Raw genomic sequence first — 23,957 nt, forward strand, 5'->3', positions numbered from 1 at the left:
CATGTTGATGTAATGCAAAATCCATCACAATAGTGTAAAGTAATTATCCTCCAGTTAAAATAAATTAATTTTTTAAAAGAAAAAGAATACTATATAAGTGGAATTATACAATATGTAACTTATCAGGAATTTTTTGTTCGCTTGGCATGATTTTCTGGCACAAGATTCATCCAAATTGTTGCATGTATCAATTGTCATTCCTTTTTTAGTGCTGTGTAGCAGTCCATAATGTGGCTATACCATAGCTTACTTAATCATTTATCCATTGAAAGCCATCTGGATTGTTTCTATTTTGGGACTATTACAAATAAAGCTGCTACGAACATTTGTGTAAAAAAAAAAAAATCAGCAATGTGCCCAGCAAGTTCAAGGAAAAGTCAGGAAGGCAGTATGGCTGAAATGGAACGAACAAGAAGAGGGAAGAAGGGTAGCAAGGGAGCAAATCATGCAGGGTTTTTGTCTTTCATGTTTTATCTCTGGCTGCTCTGGGTCTGAGTTGCTGCGTGAGGGCTTTCTCTAGTTGCAAAGAGCAGGGGCTACTCTTTGCTGTGGTGCACAGGTTTCTTATTGTCACCTGCGAAGCCGAGAAAATGGGCAGTAGCTAGCTAATGATAAAAGGATCCAGTTGTAATTGTTTAGCTGGTTTTTGTTTTATTTTTCCTTCCCTTTAAGTGGATTGAAAAACCTTGTCTTTGAGCTAATCAGAATGATTCAACAGAGCAGGGGAAATGATGATGCAGGATAGTTAGAGGTGAGATTTGTTGGGGTGGTGTCTTTAATTGGGCCAAAGGATTTTGGACCAGTGGAGGGGGTGGCCTTAGGCTGGGTGGCTCTGTAGTAAGGTAACAAATGACAGAGTACATGGGCATTATGGGGGTGTGTGAGTAAATGGAATTAATGGAGGAAGCTTGTAACAGTTTTCATCTGTTTGACCTCTTATAAACACATGAAATTTCCTTTGGTTTCAGAGGAAACCCACTTGCATTGATTAGGCTGCCATGCATATCACTGTTGCATGGCTCCATTCCTGGGTGCAAGACAAATCGATACCTGTCCTCAACATACGTCTCCCCCATTTCTCATCACGGTGGTTTTCTGAGTAACGCTGAAATTTGCCAGCTGTCCACAGCCCTGTCACACTTTCAGCAATTCTTAAAAGCATTTGTCCTCCCCACTGTAAAGTGACTTGCATATTTTGCTTGTTTCTCTTCAATATATTGCAAGAATCTGGATGCTGGACTGATGGGGCAGCTATTGTGATGTCTGGCACAGATTAAATACACAATCAAGTTCCTGCTCTGGAAAAGTTGGTCTTCTGGACAAAGGAAGTTTCCAGAAGTTTCATCATCTGGAAGTTTCATCATCCCCAGTTATATGGAAGTTAATGGAAAATGTTCATATGTTTAGGAAGGAAATCGGGTGCAGAAGGGAGACCCTTAACTGGGAGTATTTGCCTTCACAGTCAAATTGTGTCATCTTAGAAAGATGACTCAGGCCCTTTGAATTTCAGCCTCCTTTTCTACAGAATGAGGTTCTGGACTAAGCGATCTTTAATGTTCCTTTCAGTTTTAGGATTTAGTTCATAACTGAGTTCAGAGTAAAGGCAATGAGGCAGATGACACAGTAAGAGTAGTGACTTTTTTCTGGGAATTGTGCAATATGTAAGTTCTAACTTAAAAAAAAAATGCCAAGCAAAAACACATATTCCTGGAACCAACAAAGGAGGAAGTAAGATCTTTTGTTTTAAACTAAGTAAAGTTCAAAGAGAGATTTCTCTGAAAAATGCTATAAATCTATAGAAGCTACTTGAGCTGTACTACCATAAACTTACCCAATGATTCATAGAAAAGGATTTTACTCTTGCCATCATTTAGCCATCAAGAATTTATTTAAAATGTAATGGAAACAACAGGACTTCCCTGGTGGCTTGGTGGCAGCAAATCCACCTGCCAATGCAGGAGACAGAGGTTCAATCCCTGGATCAGAAAGATCCCCTGGAGAAGGAAATGACAACCCACTCCAGGATTCTTGCCTGGAAAATCTCTTGGACAGAGAAGCCTGGTGGGCTACAGTCCATAGGGTTGCAAAAGAGTCGGACAGGACTTAGCAACCGAACAACAACAATGGAAATGAAGGGATTCCTGAGAAAAGTCTATGTTCTGTACATAAAATGGGCCTAATATAATTTAATGCTAAACATTTGCCCGAATTATTATATATTCTCCAGTGTTACTGTAATGTTCTAATTACTTATGAAGTTTATGTAGGAAAAGAAATCTGAAGTCAATAAGAGAATAGGCCTGAGAAATGTCAGATCTAACAAAAGTGTCTTCTTTAATAAGCATTTTCCTCTATTTAATTTCATGGCATATCAATCTTAACTCACCCTTAGGGTTTTTTTTTTTTTTTTTTCCTTTCAAAGAGTTCTCTCTTCTGCAGATGTTGTTTTCAACCAAGTTGAATGTAACTTATGCAGCTTTAACCGCTTAAGTCACAGATGTTTTCTTTGGCCAAGTTCTACGGTTTACACTGCTTACGGTAGAAGACTTGAGTTGAGGAAAATAAAAATAGATTTCAAAGACTTACTATACTATAAATGTTAAAGACCAGCTTTTGTGTGAAGAGGATGGTAGCAATTTACTGTCAGTCAGGCTGAGGACTGAAAATAGATTTTGCCATGTCAGTCATTTTTTACAATGTTTTTCTATTGAATTCTCCATATCTTCAATGTCACACATTTGTAAAACGACTCACTAATTTTAAAGGTGTAAAACACAACCAGAATAAAACCAGTTGGCTTTCATGGATAGCATCTTAGCCTCATTAACATAATTCAATCAGCAGCTAAACAAATGGGTCACATTAAACGAAGAAACAATATAATAACTGTCAGAGAAAGACGGATTTTAGGCAATAAATATCTTCCATTCTGATCCAAGGCTGAATGTTATACCTGACTCCCTTTGGAATTCCCGAGGAAAGAAAGAGATTTGTGCTGGAGCAAAGAATGAGAATCAAATACTTGCTCATACTTCACTAGAGGTCACTTCACTCCCCAGAGATCCAGTATCGTGAACCTCTCATAACCAATCCTACATTAAATGGGAGGGATAGCATCATGGCTCTCCATTCAGCCCATGTTCTGTGCCTGGTACTTCATTTCCTATAAAATTAGGTGGATTCCCAACTCAAACAGGAGTGGCATTGAAGGGGAGAGATGAGAAGGAAAGAGAGGACAAAGCAGTCCAGTATACACTTGCAATGCTGAGAGTATTTAAAAACAAACAACGCTGTGGGCCTTCCTTGCCTGTCCAGTGGTTGAGACTCTGCGCTCCCAATGCAGAGGGTGCAGTTTCGATCCCTGGTTGGGGAACTAAGATCCCACATGCCACAGAGTGTGGCCAAAAATTAAAAACAAACAGCTGTGTATCTACATCCCATTTTGTAAAAATAGCATGTCTGTCTCTTTTCCCTGTGTCCATAGGTTTGCAAATCAAATGTCATGGATTTTGAAATTATTTTAAACCAAAAGACATCAGACATATGGAGAAGAGGAATTTTGAAAAAAATTTAAAATATCATTTAGATAGAAAATGATAACCAGAAGATGTTCCGTAACTAGTATGTCCATGACTATTTGTTATATACAGTGTCTTGTATACATTAAATTAAAGCTCATTTACTCTTCATAACATTAACAAAATCTTCATATCTCTCCCCTTTGTTAACTAGACTGAATTGGATATTTTGAGCAGTAAGAGACTGTATTAGTTTGCTAATACAAAATATTAGCAAATTTTGGGGCTGCCAAAACAAAATACCACAGACTGTGTGGCTTAAACAAAAGAAATACATTTTCTCAAAGTTCTAGAGGCTGTATGTCCAAACCCTAGTGAACTGTGCGTGCAGAGTATCCAGGTTGTGCCCTCCATAGTTGCAGGAAAACCAGCTCAGGGCTCCCGCAGATACTACATTATGGTGAGTTGTATAATTATTTCATTATATATCACAATGTAATAATAATAGAGAGGCTTCCCTGGTGGCTCAACGGTAAAGAATTTGCCTGCCAATGCAGTAGACGTGGTTTCAATCCCTGTGTCAAGAAGATCTCCCAAGGAGGAAATGGCAACCCAATCCAGTATTCTCTCCTGGGAAATTCCATGGACAGAGGAGCCTGGAGAGCTACAGTCCACTGGGTTGCAAGACTTGGACACAACTTAGGGACTAAACCACCATCATAATAACAAAAATAAAGTGCACAATAAATGCAATGTACTTGAACCACTCCAAAACCATCTCCCACCCCACCCTTGCCCCAGATCAGGGAAAACTTGTCTTCCACGAAACCGATCATTAGTGGCCAAAAAGTTCAAGACTACTGTTCTCAGCCATCCTAGGCTATTGGGCTGAGCTGACCTTGCCTTCTCATGAAAAGAGACACAGCAGCAGGGGGACCCTCTGACCAGTTTCTGCCAAGAATTTGCAAACTTCTCTACCAAACAGGAAGGAATGTTCTAACCCAGCATTATCCAATTCAAATATGGTGAGAGCCACTTATGTAATTTTAAATTTCTAGGAGCCACACTACAAAACAGTAGAAAGAAATAGCTGAAGTTGAGTTTAATATACTTTACTTAACCAGTAAATCCAAAATAGTTTCATTCCAATATGTAGTCAGTATAAAGAACTATTAATGAGATATTGTTGTTCTTGCTTCATACTAAAATAAAGTCTTTGACGTCCAGTCTGTATTTTACTTTTATAGCATCTCTCAATTTAGATTAACCGGATGTCAAGCATTCAGTAGCCACATGTGGCTAGCAGTTACTATATAGCCCAATACAGTCCTAAAATTTTAATACATCCCCTGGGGCAAATGAGGCTTCCCTTGTGGCTCAGCTGGTAAAGAATCCACCTGCAATGCAGGAGCCTTGGGTTCTATCCCTGGGTTGGGAAGATCCCCTGGAGAAGGGAATGGCTACCTGGAGAAAGAAATAGCCACCTACTCCAGTATTCTGGCCTGAAGAATTCTGTGGACTGTATAGTCCATGGGGTCACAAAGAGTCAGACACAACTGAGTGACTTTCACTTTCGCTGGAGCAGATGTCGTCCTGAGTAGTGAAATTTAATTAGAAGTCACTCCTTACACCTCCACTTATGAAATATTATGATAACTTTCTTTATTTTCTTCAGAATAGCAGGGTGGAATTTCTCCCCAGTTTATCTAGGAAAATATCCCTACCACAGAGATCATAAGTATTTTCAAGCAGGTTTCTTGTGAATATTTCTCATTGACCTATAGAATGCATGATGTCTTTCAGAAAAAGATGCAGAAATAATGGGAACAGTGATTTTGGAATGATCTATTGCCTCATATACCACCTGAGGAAGGAAAAAAAAAAAATGTTACTTGGCTGTTAGAGGTTCCAGATCCTTTGGATATTTTCCTAAGGATACACTCATCACCTGCATCCACATTCTCAGCCAGACCAGAGGAAACATGTATTCCAGTATCTAAGTCTTATTTCTTCGGTCACTGAAAATACTTCTAATTCACAAGTCTTTCACTCTGCCCCTGAGAGCTGATGACTTTTTACAAATATAATCACCATACAAAGGCAGAGAATGTCAAAATTCAATGCCGACGTGTCTGATCTTACTTGATGCTTAAATCCTAACACCTCTGGTTAATGAATCTTGACTTAGGTTTTAATTCTGTCAACAGGTAAGATTTATTGCATCCCTACGCATGGCTAGATCAAAATGAAGACAAAATAATTTATTGCACATGACCGCAGTTCTTAAAGGACCCAGTGGAATCAGGACTTCACTCACACAGATCACATAAGAAATAGTTAAGGGTGAGAGAAGGTCAGAGAAGGGACAGAGCCTCAAGAGACAGTCATCAGATAAGCTTTGAAGGAGAAGGTAAGGCTTTTTCTTTAAGGTGATCAGAAGAGCAGAAAGAACACACTGAGGGTTGAGAAATACATGAGTTGAGAAAGAGTAATGCCTGTGTAATGGTCAGCAAGAAGACTGGCTTTATGAGGACAGCATGTCTGTGCAGGAAAGATGGTGGTGACGGGTAGCAGGTGGCCAAAGTATGTAGGATCCTTAACACTTAGCATACGGTAAACTCCCTACATACTATGAGTTCCATTCCAAGAGCGTGTTTATAAGTTCAACAAAGGTGGCCTAGGTACCCAACTAACACATTCAGCTATACAGTACTGTATTGTGATAGGTTGATAATACAGGCAGGAAGAGTTACTGGCTGGAGAAGGAGAGGAGGTGGGAGATGGGAGATGGTGGAGCTGAAGGATCGTCAGCAACAGGAGACAGAGGGCAAGTTGAAATTTCACTCACACCTGTTTTTGATGGCCCAGGTTCTGGTTCCTTGCTGGATTCAATTCTATCTATAAAGATCCTATACCGCTGTACTCTATACAGTACTCTACAGTTAGGTACACAAAAACACAGCCACTTGTAGAGGAAGCACACACGTGACAATGTATTGCCAGACATATGCACTAACAACATAATTGAACATGTGAATGCATTCGCATCTTTGAAAGTTTGCAGCCTGAAGATTCATATGTAGGGGACTTGACTGTATTTGGATTTGACACATTAGAAATTGATCACAGTAAATCATTGTACAGATAGAATCTAACAGGAGCAAAGTGGTGTTTTTATTTATTTATTTTTCGTTATTCACATAAGTGGTGTTTTTAAACAATTTAAACCATCATTGACAAAACAAAGAATCAAGTAAGAGACAGGGAAAAGGAGTAAAGGGCTGTTGTAATGATTGCTAAGTGTGATGGCAAAAGCCTGGGTGTGCAATATAATAAAAGAAATAAACAAAAGGAAGAGATGAAAGGAAGTTTTAAAAGGTAGTGCAAAAAAGGAAGAGGAGAGCCTCAAAACTGTCAGCTTAGACAATTGAAATGTTGTTCATGAAAGTATCAGGGAGAGGTGGAATGCAGAATTGATTTGTGGAAAGGCAGGGACTCCATGTTCCATTTTAACCTTATGGAGTTTGGTGTTAATAGTGAGATACCTGAGTAAACACACATGGAAAATCAATCAGATTTGGAGATCAAGATCTGGATAATGTTCATATCAGATGATACAAGGGAAGCCCAAGAATACTGGAGTGGGTAGCCTGTCCCTTCTCCAGGGGATCTTCCTGACCCAGAAATCAAACTGGGGTCTCCTGCATTGCAGGCAGATTCTTTACCAACTGAGCTATTAGGGAAGCCCAAAATACAACTCCTTCTTCCCCAGGTGGGACTCAAACCCACAGTCCCTGACTTAAGGGGCCAGTGCCTTATCCATTAGGCCACAGGGGCTGATTCATACCAGATAGCTGAACTGAATTTATCAACCCAATAGGAAAAAAATGTAGAGATGTTCTAGGTGTTCTAATTACTGTCTAAGAAACTCACTCTGAGGAGCAATTCTGTAGTGTGCATCTTTTAAAGAGGCATAACCCAGGCTCAGCCTAACGAATCACCCGTTTCTGCCTCAGACAACGTCACACTTGCTTCCAACCATTCAGGTTCTACAGGAGTCAGAATCATTGGAGGATTTGGTCTCTGGCTCATAATCCAAATAGCAGTGACGACTATGAAGGACCTAAGAAGTGGAAGTAAACCTCTGTGTTTCATCAACAGTCTTCATCAGAGGGGAAGTGAGACGGTACAATGTTTAGAGGAGTAAATAATTTATAGCAAATGAGAAAGGGGTTCTGACATCTATTGTGAATTATACTTGCCCAAGACCAACTCATCACTTTATTCCTTCAACTCTTCTGCCCAGCCTTGTCAGGTTGCCTCTGGAAAGGAAAAATGCTTCTTTTACAGTTGGACACAAACTTACTCTACTGCGGTAGGTCACAGCAAGGAGGATTCTGACAAACTTCTTGGTTCTGGTCATGATGATGATATTCCAGAAAGAAGGTCCAGACCTTCCCCCACAAAGACATATCATTTCTCAGAGTAAACTGCCCTCTAGGGCTTTTTCAAGCCCCACTAAATGCCAGGAGCCTTAGAACAGACTTGGGAGGGTGGGACCGAGAATGAAAAGAAATCCAAGTGACAAGTAAACAGTGCAGTAGTTGCCTGTCATGCCTGTCATGCTAATGGGCCGAGTATGCCACTACGTGAACCTGATGGCTAGACACACGCAGGTAAGAGGGACCCTGGCTTAAGAACTTGGATGCAGGCAGAGCATTCTATGTATTGGAGGAACTTGAGAGAAGGGCTCAGAGAAGAGGGGCATAGGCAGGGGACCAGGAGAGGTTCAGCAGTGGGCGAACAAGATGGCAGACCAACACCCAGAACTGACGGACAGCAAGCCCAGGGCCTCAGTACTGGAAATGTATATGAAAGGGCACAAGCAGAATGGTTTGCTTAACTAGTGGATTAATACATTGATCAAGATTAAATGTCCAGGGATTCCATAAAAAACATCTATTTCTGCTTTATTGACTATGCCAAAGCCTTTGACTGTGTGGATCACAATAAACTGTGGAAAATTCTGAAAGAGATGGGCATACCAGATCACCTGATCTGCCTCTTGAGAAACCTGTATGCAGGTCAGGAAGCAACAGTTAGAACTGGACATGGAACAACAGACTGGTTCCAAATAGGAAAAGGAGTACTTCAAGGCTGTGTATGGTCACCCTGCTTATTTAACTTATATGCAGAGTACACCATGAGAAACTCTGGGCTGGAAGAAGCACAAGCTGGAACCAAGATTGCCGGGAGATATATCTATAACCTCAGATATGCAGATGATACCACCCTTATGGCAGAAAGTGAAGAGGAAATAAAGAGCCTCTTGATCAAAGTGAAAGAGGAGAGTGAAAAAGTTGGCTTTAAGCTCAACATTAGAAAACTAAGATCATGGCATCAGGTCCCATCACTTCATGGCAAATAGATGGGGAAACAGTGGAAACAGTGGCTGACTTTATTTTGGGGGGCTCCGAAATCACTGCAGATGGTGATTGCAGCCATGAAATTAAAAGATGCTTACTCCTTGGAAGGAAAGTTATGACCAACCTAGACAGCATATTAAAAGGCAGAGACATTACTTTGTCAACAAAGGTCCGTCTAGTCAAGGCTATGGTTTTTCCATGTATGGATGTGAGAGTTGGACTGTGAAGAAAGCCGAGTGCCAAAGAATTGATGCTTTTGAACTGCAGTGTTGGAGAAAACTCTTGAGAGTCCCTTGGACTGCAAGGAAATCCAATCAATCCATCCTAAAGGAGATCAGTCCTAGGTGTTCATTGGAAGGACTAATGTTGAAGCTGAAACTCTAATACTTAGGCCACCTGATTTGAAGAGCTGAGTCATTTGAAAAGACTCTGATGTTGGGAAAGATTGAGGGCAGGAGGAGAAGGGGACGGCAGAGGATGAGATGGTTGGATGGCATCACTGACTCAATGGACATGGGTTTGGGTGGACTCTGAGAGTTGGTGATGGACAGAGAGGCCTGGGGTGCTGTGGTTCATGGGGTCACAAAGAGTTGTACATGACTGAGTGACGAACTGAACTGAACTGAATTCCATGATGGTTCGGTGGTTGAGAGTCTGCCTGCCAGTGCAGGGGACACAGATTCGATCCCTGGTCTGGGAGGATTCCACATGCCATGAGGCAACTAGGCCCATGTACCAAACTAGTGAAGGCCAGGCACTCTCCATGCACCACAATGAAGACCCAGCACAGCCTAAATAAACAAATGAAATCATTTCTATAAAATGATTAAATGTCTATAGAAAACAGACTTACAGACACAGCGGGAACAGGAAGTGATGAAGTGAAAGTCGCTCAGTCATGTCCTACTCTTGGACTATATATACAGTCCATGGAATTCTCCAAGACAGAATACTGGATTGGGTAGCCTTTCCTTTCTCCAGGGGATCTTTCTGACCCAGGAATCGAACCAGGGTCCCCGTATTGCAGGAGGATTCTTTACCAACGGGGCTATTAGGGAAAAATTGAGAGAATAGCACTGAAATATACATATTACCATATGTAAAATAAATAGCTAATGGGAAGTTGCTGTTTAATACAGGGAGCTCAACCCTGTGCTCTGTGATAACCCAGAGGGATGGGATGGGGTGGGAGGTGGAAAGGAGGTTGAAGAGGGAAGGAACACATGTATACCTATGGCTGATTCATGTTGATATATGGCAGAAACCAACACAACATTGTAAAGCAATTATCCTCCAATTAAAAATAAATAAATTTTAAAAAGATTGCCTAAAAGAATAAGATAAAGAAATCAGTCCTCTAAAAGTTTACCAATAATCAACTCCTCTTTCATCAATCTTTTTCTTTAAAAAATTGTGTTATCTCTTTAGCTTTAGTGTCTTAATTTTGTCTAAATTTTCAAGAAGCTATTCCTCTGACTAAATGATTTCAAATGATCTCTCGAGAAAGGAAGGCAGGTTTTTGGCCTCGACACCAGACTGGATCTCTCCATGAGAAGGGAGAACATCACTTTCATTTTTCTGTCTTTTCAGTACTGAATTCTCACCCAGGAAGTTCTGTACCTATGGGCAGTGCTAATTCCATTGTAGTTGCAGCAAAGACTATTAATAGATTATGCCTATAATAAAGCTGAAGTAAAAAACAGAAGTGTCCCAAAAAGAGAAGTATAAAATGAAAGAGGATAAAAAGGCAAAAAATTTTGCCTTCCAAGTTAGACGACAGTCTTGTTGAAAGGACATATTTCACAAAGCAATAGAAAATCTGTAGGGTGCTTTTAACCATCTGTGTTTGGATTTTTTTCCACCTATTTTATCCTTCTGATTAATGAAGGAAGGATATGTTAGATGAAATTAATGTTTTAAAACTTATCTTTGCTCAGAACCAGCTCCTCCAAAGTCCCTCTTTGCGGTGAATAAAACCCAGACCTCGGTGACTTTGCTGTGGGTGGAAGAGGGAGTAGCTGATTTCTTCGAAGTCTTCTGCCAGCAAGTTGGCTCCAGTCAGGAAGCAAAACTCCAGGTACCGTATGTTTGGATTTTCCTTTTCTGAGTTAATTTTAATTAAGGCTCATTATCTGAGCAAAGTGAAAAATCTTTCTTTGAATGATATAAAAGGAAAACTCTGCATGTGTGGTTTTGTGTTCCAGTGATAGAAATTTAAAATTATTCTTAGAATGGGCCCCAAATATGTTAAAACTAACTTGCCAAATCACAAAGTTTATTTTCATCTTTGTATCAGTCTTCTGTCTCCAGTTTTTATCCACTCTGGGTCATGCTGGAGAATTAAATTGAGGCGGTTGTCTGTTGGCCATTAAATTGAGGTAAGGTATAAAAATACACTGCCATATAAAATATAATTTAACAAATACGAACTAATGGGCCTTTATGTTGCAGACGTTGTATGGGACACAAATGTTAGAATCACTATTGTTGTTTAGTCACTAAGTTGTATCTGACTCTTTTACGACCCCACTGTAGCCCACTAGTCTCCTCTGTCCATGGGATTTCCCAGGCAAGAATAGTGGAGTGGGTTGCCAAGCCCTTCTCCAGGGGATCTTCCTGATCCAGGGATAGCACCTGAGTCTCCTACACTGGCAGGCAGGTTCTTTACCACTGAGCCACCAGGGAAGCCCTGGTATAATCAGGGTGCTTTGCTGTGCTTAGTCGCTCAGTCATGTCCGACTCCTTGTGACCTCATGGACTGTAGCCCTCAGGCTCCTCTGTCCCTGGGGATTCACCAGGCAAGAAGACTGGAGTGGGTTGTCATGCCCTCCTCCAGGGAATCTTCCTGACCCAGGGATTGAACCCAGGTCTTCTGCATTACAGGCAGATTCTTTACCATCTGACCACCAGGGAAGCCCAAGAACACTGGAGTGGGTAACCTATTCCTTCTCCAGAGGAACTTCCCAGCCTAGGAATTGAATCGAGGTCTCCTGCACTGCAGGCAATTTTTTTACCAGCTGACCTACCCAGGAAGCCTGGTATAATCAATACCGTCAATTATTTTTTCATTTAATTCTGGATATTACTCTAGAGTGGAAATAATTAAAATGAAGTGTAAGTGCCAGAAGTGAGACCCATATTACTAAGAGAATTTAAAAGACATTAGTAAGGAGGATAATTTTATTTGGGAAAAAATGAAGGCTGAGATAGGTGAGTGTTAAAGCTTTAGGGTCACAAATAACAGATAAGATGAATACTGAGTTATCCACCAGGTTAAATTGAATGGAAGGAGACAGATGAGCCTTGGGGTAACAAAACCACAAGACAAAACTATTTTATAGTCAGACATGGAAGAAAAAGGACAAATTTTTGAGGCATGTCACAAAATACAGTGCAAAGATGAATACTATGAACATAAATAATTGATGCTTTTTAAATAATGCAGCTTATGAGATTGAAAAGAAAAAAGGATTTCTAGCAGTATGAATCTTTTTATACTGAGTGTTAAACATAATTTGCTTTGATTTCTCTCCCCTTTTGATAGTCTGGTCTACAAACCAGACTATCTCTTTTTGATTTGTACTGAACAGCTGGATCCTTTGGATCCCAAGAATCCTTTTAGAAAAAAGCTGCTCTGCCAGTAATGAATTGAATTCTCTGCAACTACAGTAATGTCTTCCTTTAAGAAAATGATGATCAGGCAGCTACTTTATACAACTGAGGCCTGTTAGCAAAAATCTTTTCTCGGAAGCATTCTTTTATAGGATAGTGAAAGAAGTGAGAGTGTGAACTCCTTGCTGATGGCTCTCGTCTCTTTAGGTAGAGGCATTTCTGACCCTTGTTTTGAAAAAGGATGTTATGCTGGTTTATATTGTATAGTTGTACTTGTCAATGGATGGCCATTGGCCCACCAAATTAACAACTTTTACTCAAGAATAAGTTAACATTAAACATTTTGGAGAACACAGTGTCTTTATGCCTTTGGTGGATGCTATTTAAAAGCAGAGAATGTAGACAAAAGGGGTAGTGTTCTTAATATACAAAAGTGAAAGTCACTCAGTCGTGTCCAACTCTTCCCCATGGACTATACAGTCCTTGGAATTCTCCAGGCCAGAATACTGGAGTGGGTAGGCTTTCCCTTCTCCAGGGGATCTTCCCAACCCAGGGATCGAACCCAGGTCTCCCGCATTGCAGTCAGATTCTTTACCAGCTGAGCCACAAGGGAAGCCCAATATTCAAAGATCTACTACAAATAAAAAAGATAAAGATCAGCAACCCAAAGCAACTATTTCATAGAAAATAAACATAGAAGGCTCTTAAACATATAAAAAGATGATCAAGCTCACTCACTGTGAAAGAAATGCAAAATAAAACTATAGTGAGGGACAGTTTCCACGAATAAGATGGGAAAAGTTCAAAAAGTTTGCAAATTGTATACAATTTGTTGTGTAAAAACAAATGTAGGGAAATGGGTATTGCCATGCTCTGACAATAGGTGGGTCCCTTGGAAAATGTCTATGGAAGATAATTTGTCTATATCTTTCAAATTAAAAAGATATAACTTTTGACCCAGCAGTTCAACTTCTAAGAATATGAGTGTTTGTATATGTATGAATATTCATATACATACATACACACAAATATATTCACAGGTTTTGTGTATGAATGTATATATGTATATATTGTTGTTGTTTAGTCACTAAATCACTCTTTTGCAACCCCATGGACTATATAGCCCATCAGACTCCTCTGTCCATGGGACTTCCCAGGCAAGACCATTGGAGTGGGTTGCCATTTCCTTCTCTGGAGGATGTTCCAAACACAGGGATCTAACCCGCGTCTCCTGCTTGGCAGGTGGATTCTTTACCACTGAGCCACCAGGGAAGCCCTTCTATATATACACATATATATATATACATACATATATAAAATGAGTGTGTGTACATATGCATATGTTCCCATTAATTGTGAAACTGTTGAATTGTTGATAACAACAAAAAATCAGAGATCACTTAAACATTTATTAATAGAGGACTGGCTAGATAAAGTATGTCCTTTCAATGGATTTGTGTGCAGCCCTTAAAGTGAAATAGCTTTATCTGTACTGGTATGGAAAGAGTGCCAAAGTATACTGATAACCAAGATAAAAATAAGTAGAATGGTACACAAACCATGTTATCGCTATATTCTTATATGTTTATACATCCATAAAACACAGATGGAAAGGAAAAAAAAAAAAAAACTACAACCGTGGCTGCTTCCATGGAAGGTAATTGGTAAATGGGAAGCACAGGAAGAAGGAAACAGTTTTCATTGGTTCTTTTTTTTGTTTTTTCAGTTTTTCTACTCTGTCCACACGTTACCTACTCAATTACGAAAAGTAATTTAAAAGCCAAACTAGATGAATAAAACATAACATTTATCTTATTTTCTGCACCTCCAGGAACCAATTTCTGTTTCATCTCATGTCGTGACCATCTCCAGCCTCCTTCCTGCCACCGCCTACAACTGTAGTGTCACCAGCTTTAGCCATGACAGCCCCAGCGTCCCGACATTCATAGCAATCTCGACAATGGGTAAGTACAGGCACCAGTGGAATCTGGTATCTTCGGAAATTATATCTTTCCTGATTTGCCTTAAATTTTCCTTTTAAATATAAATAATTCGTCTTTTTTAAAAAGAAAACTCACATTTCACTGAAAAGTTTCAAGCTCTGAGTTCAGGAAAACTTTAATTCCAACCCCAAATTGTGCTTACCAGTTATGTGATTTAGGGAACGATAATTACTATTCTGAAGCTTTGTTTTTCCATCTGTAAAGCTGGAGTAATAATATGTACCTGTTGACATGTTTTGAGGCTTAGAAATCAAGTACCTAAAGCTCTAGTACATGCTGTCTAAATGCTAGTTGTTTTCATCATCAACTTCATCATCCCCATCACCCTCTTCAGTGGTACCCACAGTACTGTAAACAACTCAGGTGCATCTGTTGTAGTCCTGACCTTGCCCTTTCACTGATCGAATAAAGGTGAACCTAAATTACTGGACCAAAACTAAAAAATTTCTAGTCAAGTAGAATGCATAATTGGGGAAATTAGAAATTAACGAAAGGCTCAGTATAATGCTATTCCCTTATTCTTTTTCTGAGTTATATTATTCGTTTTACTCCTCTGCTTGAGTCTAATTCTGTCATCTAAGACCCTCCCTGAAGCTGCCTGTAATAAAGTTACTCTTACCATCACATTACACTTCTAATGGGTTCACTTTCATTTACGTATGTAAGCATTAATCATGTTTAGCCACTATATCCAGTGACCACTAGAAGAAACTTTTTTTTTCCTGTTTTTAGTTTCTGCTTTTTCAGAAGAGCAAAAATAGACCTGAAAAGCATACTAATGGTCTCGCATTTCAACACCCTTTCCATTTTCTAAAAATACTTTAATGTTCATGATTCCTTGTCATCTGTACAGCAACCCAGTAAAACAGGTGATATTATTAAATGTATTTGCAAGTGAGGAAAAGTAGGCCAGGAGAGACTGCATCAGAGCTTCCCCAAATGGAAGGTAGTAGTCAAGCGAACTTGAACAATCTCTTCTATGAGTCTAACATTCTTTCTGTTCTAATACTTCTGTCTGTACAGTGGAGTCAAGCTGGCCCACATGGGAAGTGGCAAATGCCCAAAGCCTTAAGGACTGTGCGGGTTGGCCAGTACTGTGATGTCATGATCAGTGCCGAGAATAGTGTCTCCTCTTTTCCTCTGATCCGCTTTTAAGAGCTTTACAAAAATCTTTGATGTATATTCGCACCTTTAACATCCTGATCTTCCGGGTAGTATGTAAATTAGGCAATGTGTAAGTGCACTAAAGGATGGATCATAGGAAACCTAGTGTGTGAAAGAGATACAACCCCTGTTCTTAAAGGCCCTAAATGTATTAATAAGTTTAATCTCTTGAGTTATGCAGATAGAAAAACCCCTAAACATATGGTTACAGATCATCAGAAAGCCTGCTGCTAGTGATGCGTTAAGTGCTGCAGCAGATGGCAGGGTGCTAATGCCTTTTTCATATACGTTATTCTGTGAGGGGAATACACAGTTGTGCTTTCTGACTTGAAAGCCATGGACATAAAATAAGAGCCTGCCTCTCTCTAAGCTTTTGAAAATGTTGAACAGTGATGATACATGATAATGACTTCTAGCATTTTTGTTTTCAAATGAGCTTAAATCATGGCACAGGCATTATATACATTTCACGGTTTCCTTTAATAAGAATGTCCTGAACGTGGGCCTTTGAAGTGGACTCAGTTCTTCTACCCACCCAAACACTGTTTGCCAATCTATTCTACCACGTAAGAGTTGACCAGCAAGAAGCCATCACTGACTCGGAGAAATGTCATTGTTGCTGTTGTTGCTATGGTCATAAGTGTGTTAGTCTTTAAATTAGATGAGATATGATGAATGGTGCTGTTAGTTTCCACGTCATGGAAGCTCCAGTGAAGATGTATGGCTTTTATCTTTAGTTACAGAAATGAATCCCAACGTGGTGGTCATCTCCGTGCTGGCCATCCTCAGCACACTGTTAATTGGACTGCTGCTTGTTACCCTTATTATTCTTAGGAGAAAGCATCTGCAGATGGCAAGGTAAGTTGCATTTTGCTCAACTTTTACCCACAGGCTTTAGAATATTTTTATCTATCGTGTGGACTTCCTGGTGGCTCCAAAGGTGAAGAATCTGCTTGCAATGCAGGAGACCTGAGTTTGATCCCTGGGTTGTGCTTATCCTCTGGAGAAGAGAATGGCAACCTACTTCAGTATTCTTGTCTGGAGAATTGTATGGACAGAGGAGCATGATGAGCTATAGTTCATGGGGTCCCAAAGAGTTAGACACGATTGAGTGATTAGCATATTTACCATGTACGCGTAGCTTTTACATGTAGGCTTCCCTGGTGGCTCAGTGGTAAAGAACATGCTTGCCAATGCAGGAGACATAGGCTCGATCCCCGGGCCAGGAAGATTCCCCTGGAGAAGGAAATATCAGCCCACTCCAGTTTTCTTGCCTGGGAAATCCCATGGACAGAGGAGCCTGGCAGACTATAATCCATGGGGTCACAAAAGAATCAGACACAATTTAGTGAATAAACAACACAACAATGGCATTTACACACCTAAATTGTACAGGGGTGAGTTTACTTTTAGTTTTTAATGCCTATTTCTATTTTTTGTTTTCTAAGTAGACTTTTCAATATTGTTTTAGAAAACATTACCATTGAAATAGTAAAGCAAAGGATGGTTTGTTTACACAAAGTCAGACCTCTTACTGTCAACCTTATCATTTTAAGTAGCCCATATATTGGGATCCATTCACTGTATTTGGATACTTCCAAACATATTTTGGGCTTCCCTGGTGGCTCAGATGGTAAAGAATCTGCCCGGAATGCGACAGATACAGATTTCATCTCTGGGTGGGGAAGATCCCCTGAAGAAGGGAACAGCAACCCAGTCCAGTATTCTTGGCTGGAGAATTCCATGGAAAGAGGAGCCTCGTGGCCACAGTCCGTGGAATCACAAAGGGTCGGACACAACTGAACTACTAACATTTTCACTTTCATTTGAAAATATTTTGGGGTAAAAGAAACATCTGTCCCTACTAAGTATGATAAATGAAAGGAGTTAATACATATGGAGACCACAAGGAAGAAAAGAAATCCCTTTCCTCGTTAGTTCTGTTGAAGCTGTTTTATCAGAAAATATTTGCTGAGTTTATGAAAGGGTCCTTTTGAGTCCCCCTGTTAGTTCTGTTCCTTTTACACAGGTTTGCAGGCAGTTTCATTTTTCTTGCTGTTAGGAAAGCCTTTTGATTTACGGTTTTGTGGATTCCCTGTTCCTTTGACCACGGATGCATTTCTTATCAGAGCGCATCCTCAAGTACTTTCTGTTTGGTAGTTCTTAGCGTACAAATGGTATTAAAGCTATAGACTGGAGGTAGTCCAGGAATGAAGAGTAAATTAGAAAAGAGGGCCCTGGATTAAGCACCAGAACAATCTAAGATTTTTAGGGAGAAGATGAAAGATAACGGCAAAAACAAAGCTGACAAGAGGCATCCTGTAGAGTGGAAGAAAAATTAGGAGAGTGTGGTAGCCTAGAAGCAAGGGAAAGAGCATATATCAAAAAGAGATGATAACAGTCCTGCATTAGAAATTAGTTAGGAACAATACTGGGAGAAGGCAATGGCACCCCACTCCAGTACTCTTGCCTGGAAAATCCCATGGACGGAGGAGCCTGGTAGGCTGCAGTCCATGGGGTCGCTAGGAGTCGGACACAACTGAGCGACTTCACTTTCACTTTTCACTTTCATGCATTGGAGGAGGAAATGGCAACCCACTCCAGTGTTCTTGCCTGGAGAATCCCAGGGACGGGGGAGCCTGGTGGGAGGCCGTCTATGGGGTCACACAGAGTCGGACACGACTGAAGCGACTTAGCAGCAGCAGCAGCAGGAACAATACTGCAACAATAGCATAGTGGCATAGGAAGCAAGCAATAAATGTTAGCTGTTAATAGTAATAGTGAGGGGGGTTGGTAACAGAAGTAGAAATGGGAGTAGGGGTATTTATGAGGGTATTGTTGCAGGAGCGTCCTTTGTGATGGATACAGGCAAATATTTAGGAGGAATGATTCTACTTCAGCCAGCTTGTCATCAGAGCAGAGAGTCTTGATATTTTTTGTACATGGTTCTCTCTGGCAGTCTGATGAAGCCTGTTGATCTCTTCCAAGAATAGTGTTTTCCTACTAAATGCATAAAATAAGACACATAGGATTAAAAAAGAAAATAACTATATGAAAATGTGGTAATCAAAGTGTTCAGAAAACAGATGAGTTGTATGTTTCTTTATTAACACAGTTGATAACAATATTTAGTAGGAAATCTAAGAACTCTCAAATTTCATCAGAGTGATGATGATGAACAATATTTTAATACCTGCAGCAGGTCTATTGTAGAAAAAGGCCTCTTACCAAATCTCCTTACCAAAAGTCCTATTACCAAATCTCATAACTGCTAATGATGTCATTGGGGCTTGTTGTATACTTTAATACTTGGAGCAGTTACTAAATTTCAGTTATAAGTTGTGAAAATAAAGATGTGGTTTTTTTCCCACATATGTTCATAGAGCTATAAATTCTATCCTTGGACCCTAGATTAAGAACCCTTGAGTTAGAGAGTAAAAGAAATCCCATATACAGGAAATTGATATAGGAAAATTAATTGATGATATCCAATTTATAATATATACCACATGACATAATAATATGTTAGTGTGTTTTTCAAGGAAGAAAGCTATTCTTAGAACACTAATGAGGACAGACAGATAACTGAAGTAATGACATGGTGCCAATAATGTCAGAATCTCTGCTTCAATTCTGAATAAGCCCATCAATTTTATAGAGAGAAAAAAATGAAATGTATGCACCCCAGTGAGCTATGTTATTTCCACATGTTGTTAACCAAAAGGCGGAGAAAGCATGAGAATTAGGTTTACCTTTTCCCTCCACTTCGGGAAAAAAAAAAAAAAAACTTTAACAATATTTTCTACTGACTACATAAGCCAATCTATTTCAGTATGTATCACTTTTTTATCTCAAGTGATGAATAACATGGGCATAACAACATAAGAGGAAAGTTTTGGAGGGAGAAAACAATTCAGTTTGATCCACCATCTATTAAAGAGGAAATCAAAATGCTATAAAAACAAGGAATAGTTGTTAAAAATGGAAAACCTTTAGTCTATCTAAGAGCATTTCTATACCTTACTAGTGAAGGTTCTGTAAAAAAAAAAAATAATAATAATAATGAAAGTATTCTACCTACTATAGTTCGTTCAACAGTTAATGTTACGATCACGAGTGCACTTTGGTAAGGATTGTGAACCAAATCTGTTCGGCTTCAAATAACTTGACTTGGGTGTGTGCACCCCCGTGAAAGATTTTGTCTTTCTACTTTGCATCATATCCAAATGCAGAATGCAAGCAACTTATATTGACTTTTTAAATGGTTAATGCCCTGATGATTAAAGAATCTTTTTTGTTGTTGTTCAGGAACCCAGCTGTGTCTCACTCTGAGCCCCCGTGGACTCTAGCACACCAATCTTCCCTGTCCCTCATCATCTCCCAGAGTTTGCCCAAGTTCATGTTTATTGCATCAGTGATGCTGTCCAGCCATCTCATCCTCTGAGATGACATCAAGGCTTTTTACCTTAAGATAACTTTTTACCTTGACATAAAGACTCTTTTGTATCAAAGTAAAACGTGCTCTGTCAAACGCTGATCTTGATTTTGTGGTTCTTTTCCAACAGGGAGTGTGGAGCAGGAACTTTCGTCAATTTTGCATCCTTGGAGCGGGATGGGAAGCTCCCATACAACTGGTGAGTACTGTTTTGGAACAAGTCTGTAGGTAGCTTGACTATGCTATATGTGCTCCAAACTTGATTGTGCTGTATTTGGAAATAGATGGTTTTGCCTGGTTACCCTTTCATAATTTCAGTGATGGTGAACTTGAAGATGACTTCTTCACAGAGTACATTAGCTTATATAAGCTTAATTTAACTAAGGAGAGAAAATGAGGTGGTCAGCTCTGTACTGATACATTACACAAAGGAATGAAATGAAGCAGTTGTGTGAGTTGCCCGCAGCTGGGCTGATGAAGGGTTAATGCAGGAGGGTCATGGAGGAAGTATGGCTGAAGATGGAACAGGATAGTCCAGGCAAGTAGACAAGAGACAGAACAGCATCTCTGTTTAAAACTCAGGCTTCAGTGCCTGAGCCACTACTTCTGTTGAAAAATCAAGAAGTATACAGTTTGGGGCTCTCAATTCTTATGCTTACAGGAAGATAAATACGAAAGATTCCCTGAGAAAGGTAGCCTCGTTATTTCTATATGCTTGAGTATTAAGGACTTGGAGGGAGGAGGTATTCTGAGAACTAAGAAAGCATTGTCATGAAGTTAAATCAGTTGACATTATACCTAACAGTAATCCATATGAATTAATAATCCTATGTACAGCAATGAATACCCAATAAAATTGCCAATTAAGTAACCATTTAATATGAAGCCAGCACTGCTTATATGTTCTAGTTTCTTTCACAAGCAACTCCATGCAAAATACCCTTAAAGGTATACATTTCATATTAATCCTTGGTGATTTTTTTTTCTATTTTCCTAACCCCCTAAAAATATTTAATCTGAAAGAAGTATGTATGTGATACTAGAAATTTTACTCTCAGAATTAATGAAGGGGGTGCTTTATTTAAACTGTAAATGCTAAATGGGCAACTAGTTGAGACCACTTTAGCTGAAAATCTAGGTGATATCGGATTATTTTTAATAAGACAATATGCTGTGCTATTTTAAAATTTCACCCTGAATGAAATTTTGCTATTCAAATATGATTCATCCAACTGTCAAGAGTAACCCATAAACTCTTGATAGTAAAAAGTTAGAAAACATTTCTAGATTTGTTCAAATATTGTTAGCACTCTCTCCAAGATTAAGAGACTGACTCACTGATATTCATTTCTTGCCTATGCTCAGTCACTTACTTGTGTCAGACTCTTTGCAACTCCATGAACTGTAGCCCGCTAGGCTTCTCTGTCCATGGAATTTTCCAGGCAAGAGTACTGGAGTGGGTTGCCATTTCCTACTCCAGGGGTTTTCCCCAACCCAGGGATCGAACCTGCATCTCCTAGTTGGTAGGTGGATTCTTTACCACTAGCACCACCTGGGCAATCCCATTGCTTGCCTGTCTCACCTTTAAAAAAGACCCATTCACAGAGTAGTGATGAGGGACCCATCTAGAAACTGATAACATTGTACTTGTGACTCAGATCAATATATTTACTAACTACACAACTGGTCACAATTTACAAACTTTATGAGAGATCAGCTGTGGGAGAACTGAAACAAAAGAGAATTCATTTCAGGACATTTCTATAAAAGTTAAGAAAAATTGTTGTGCAGCTCTGGGCCAAAGACAGTGTTACCAACGCTAACGTTTTCTGGCTAACTGAGAATACATATCTCAGTGAAGATGTATAATAACTAAAGTAACAAACTGACAAAGTCATTTTCCCGAATTCTCAGAATAACTATAAATACAACCAAAGGATATTTTAAGATCTACATTAATACATGTTTTATTTTACTAGGTTGTAAATCGCTGACATTTGATTCAAATCAGGCATTTTTAAATCAACAGTCTGCATTAGAATTAACGTGAAGCTAAGTAATTTTGCTCCCACTCCATGGAGTATAAGATTAGAAACTAGGCAGTCAGTGAGCTCCATAGTCATATGTTGGATGAATGGTATGTGGATGTCATGCCATGCCCTTGTTTTAAGGATTATTTTGAGGAATGGTGTATTATAATCATTTATATTTTAAATAATATAGAAAGCCATACCTAGCAGTGCATCTTTATAAGAATGTGTTCTGAAAGCTTGTTTACCAGAATCAGTATACTCAAACTAACCATTTGTATTCCTTACACAAGCTGCTGTTAGCTATCAAATGATGTTATAGATTTCTTAAAATAGCCTTAAGCATTGCAAGGGTAATATCCAAGAATAAGACTGGAGGTAACTAATGAGGCATTTCAGAGCCTCATTTAAATGAATGCAAAATGTAATCACCTAATAGCAGGCTAATTGACACAAACCAAGTTGAAAGAAATATATCTGATTACAATAAGGCCGCATGTGAATAAAACTGATTTGGGCAATATTATAGCATTTAAGCCCTCATGTTTAAATTTCAGAGAATGGAATAATATTTAACCGTAATTAAGGTGCTTGTCATTTTAATTGATCCCAGTCAGTAATTTACTGATCTCTGTTCACAGTTTGTATTACTAACTCTTGCCACTTTTTCATCTTTACATCTGTTATCTATCAACGCTCACAGGCGTAGGAGTATATTTGCTTTCTTAACCCTGCTACCCTCATGTCTTTGGACTGATTATCTTTTGGCATTTTATATTAATCCTTGGTAAGTGACTTTTTTACTGTTTACCTAACACAAAATCTTTAAAAGTTAGCTTTCAAGAAGTAAACCAAAGAGAAAACCCTTTTTAATGATTTTATGTGTTTAGCAGCATGTGAAATTATTAGTCATGTATTGAAATGGAATAAAGCAGCTAATGGTACCCAGATGCTAACTATAATGTTTTCCCAATTAAATTTTCTTCTTGTGATGTTCTTGGCAAGCTTTTCTTCCATCTATTGTTAAGTCATTCATTTCATCGTTGAGTTAGTCCATGGCCTCTCATCTTTAAAAATGATGCATTCCATTTTTCTCACAATTTCCATTGGTTAGCTCCATATTTCCAAGAAGGAAAAAAAAAAAAAAGCAATCAGGCAAAGAAACCCAAAACACTGTTCTCTGTTTTGGGGGGAATTATGTTTTTATAATAATACTCACTCAGTGAACATTGAACCACTGACTATGTGTGAGCCTCTTTGTATGATCCTTTGATTTAATTGTCCCCACACCTCTGCAAAGAGTGTTATCAGCATCATTTTACAGTGGTAGAAATAGAGGCAAAAGGAGATTAGCTATCTTGACAGCCCATGACTATATAGAAAATTCAGATTCCAAACCCAAGTGTCTCTGAAATCTATTCTTTCCTCTCTAAAAAGCCTCCTTTAAATTCTTATTTTCTTGACTTTTAAATCATTTTAATAATCAAATCTCAAAGAGTATCTTTTCATTTTTATAAAGTATAATGATCATAATCTTGAATTTTGAGATTAATGTATCCGGAAGAACTATTTCTTTTTCTGAACCATAAGTCAGCATAAGGCAGCAGTTTCTCAGAGGAAAAAAAATCATTGTCCTTAAGTATTAGTCCATGGTGTTTAAGTACTAAATTATGTACGAATGGATCCAGAAACCTGGACAACTGGAGAAGGACTCAAATAAAAACAATAAAAACAGTTCATGGACTGGAAAAAGGTCTCATGGTGGGGGA

At 39.1% G+C, this 23,957-nt stretch overlaps 1 protein-coding gene across 2 annotated transcripts in view; it reads left to right on the forward strand.

Annotated features, from left to right (window-relative positions):
* PTPRO (protein tyrosine phosphatase receptor type O) overlaps positions 1 to 23,957 on the forward strand; it is a 259,244-nt gene that overhangs the window by 193,621 nt on the left and 41,666 nt on the right. Inside the window, exons 13-16 of one of the 2 annotated variants that reach the window (XM_070370040.1) lie at positions 10,882 to 11,021; positions 14,388 to 14,520; positions 16,461 to 16,581; positions 20,289 to 20,357. In XM_070370040.1, coding sequence (XP_070226141.1) covers positions 10,882 to 11,021; positions 14,388 to 14,520; positions 16,461 to 16,581; positions 20,289 to 20,357 — 463 coding nt within the window. Of the gene's footprint in view, positions 1 to 10,881; positions 11,022 to 14,387; positions 14,521 to 16,460; positions 16,582 to 20,288; positions 20,358 to 23,957 lie in introns of those variants that run through there. The other variant, XM_005907447.2, reaches the window with a different exon arrangement.

The sequence above is a fragment of the Bos mutus genome, chromosome 5 (assembly GCF_027580195.1).
Source record: "Bos mutus isolate GX-2022 chromosome 5, NWIPB_WYAK_1.1, whole genome shotgun sequence".
Classification (NCBI taxonomy): Eukaryota; Metazoa; Chordata; class Mammalia; order Artiodactyla; family Bovidae; genus Bos; species Bos mutus.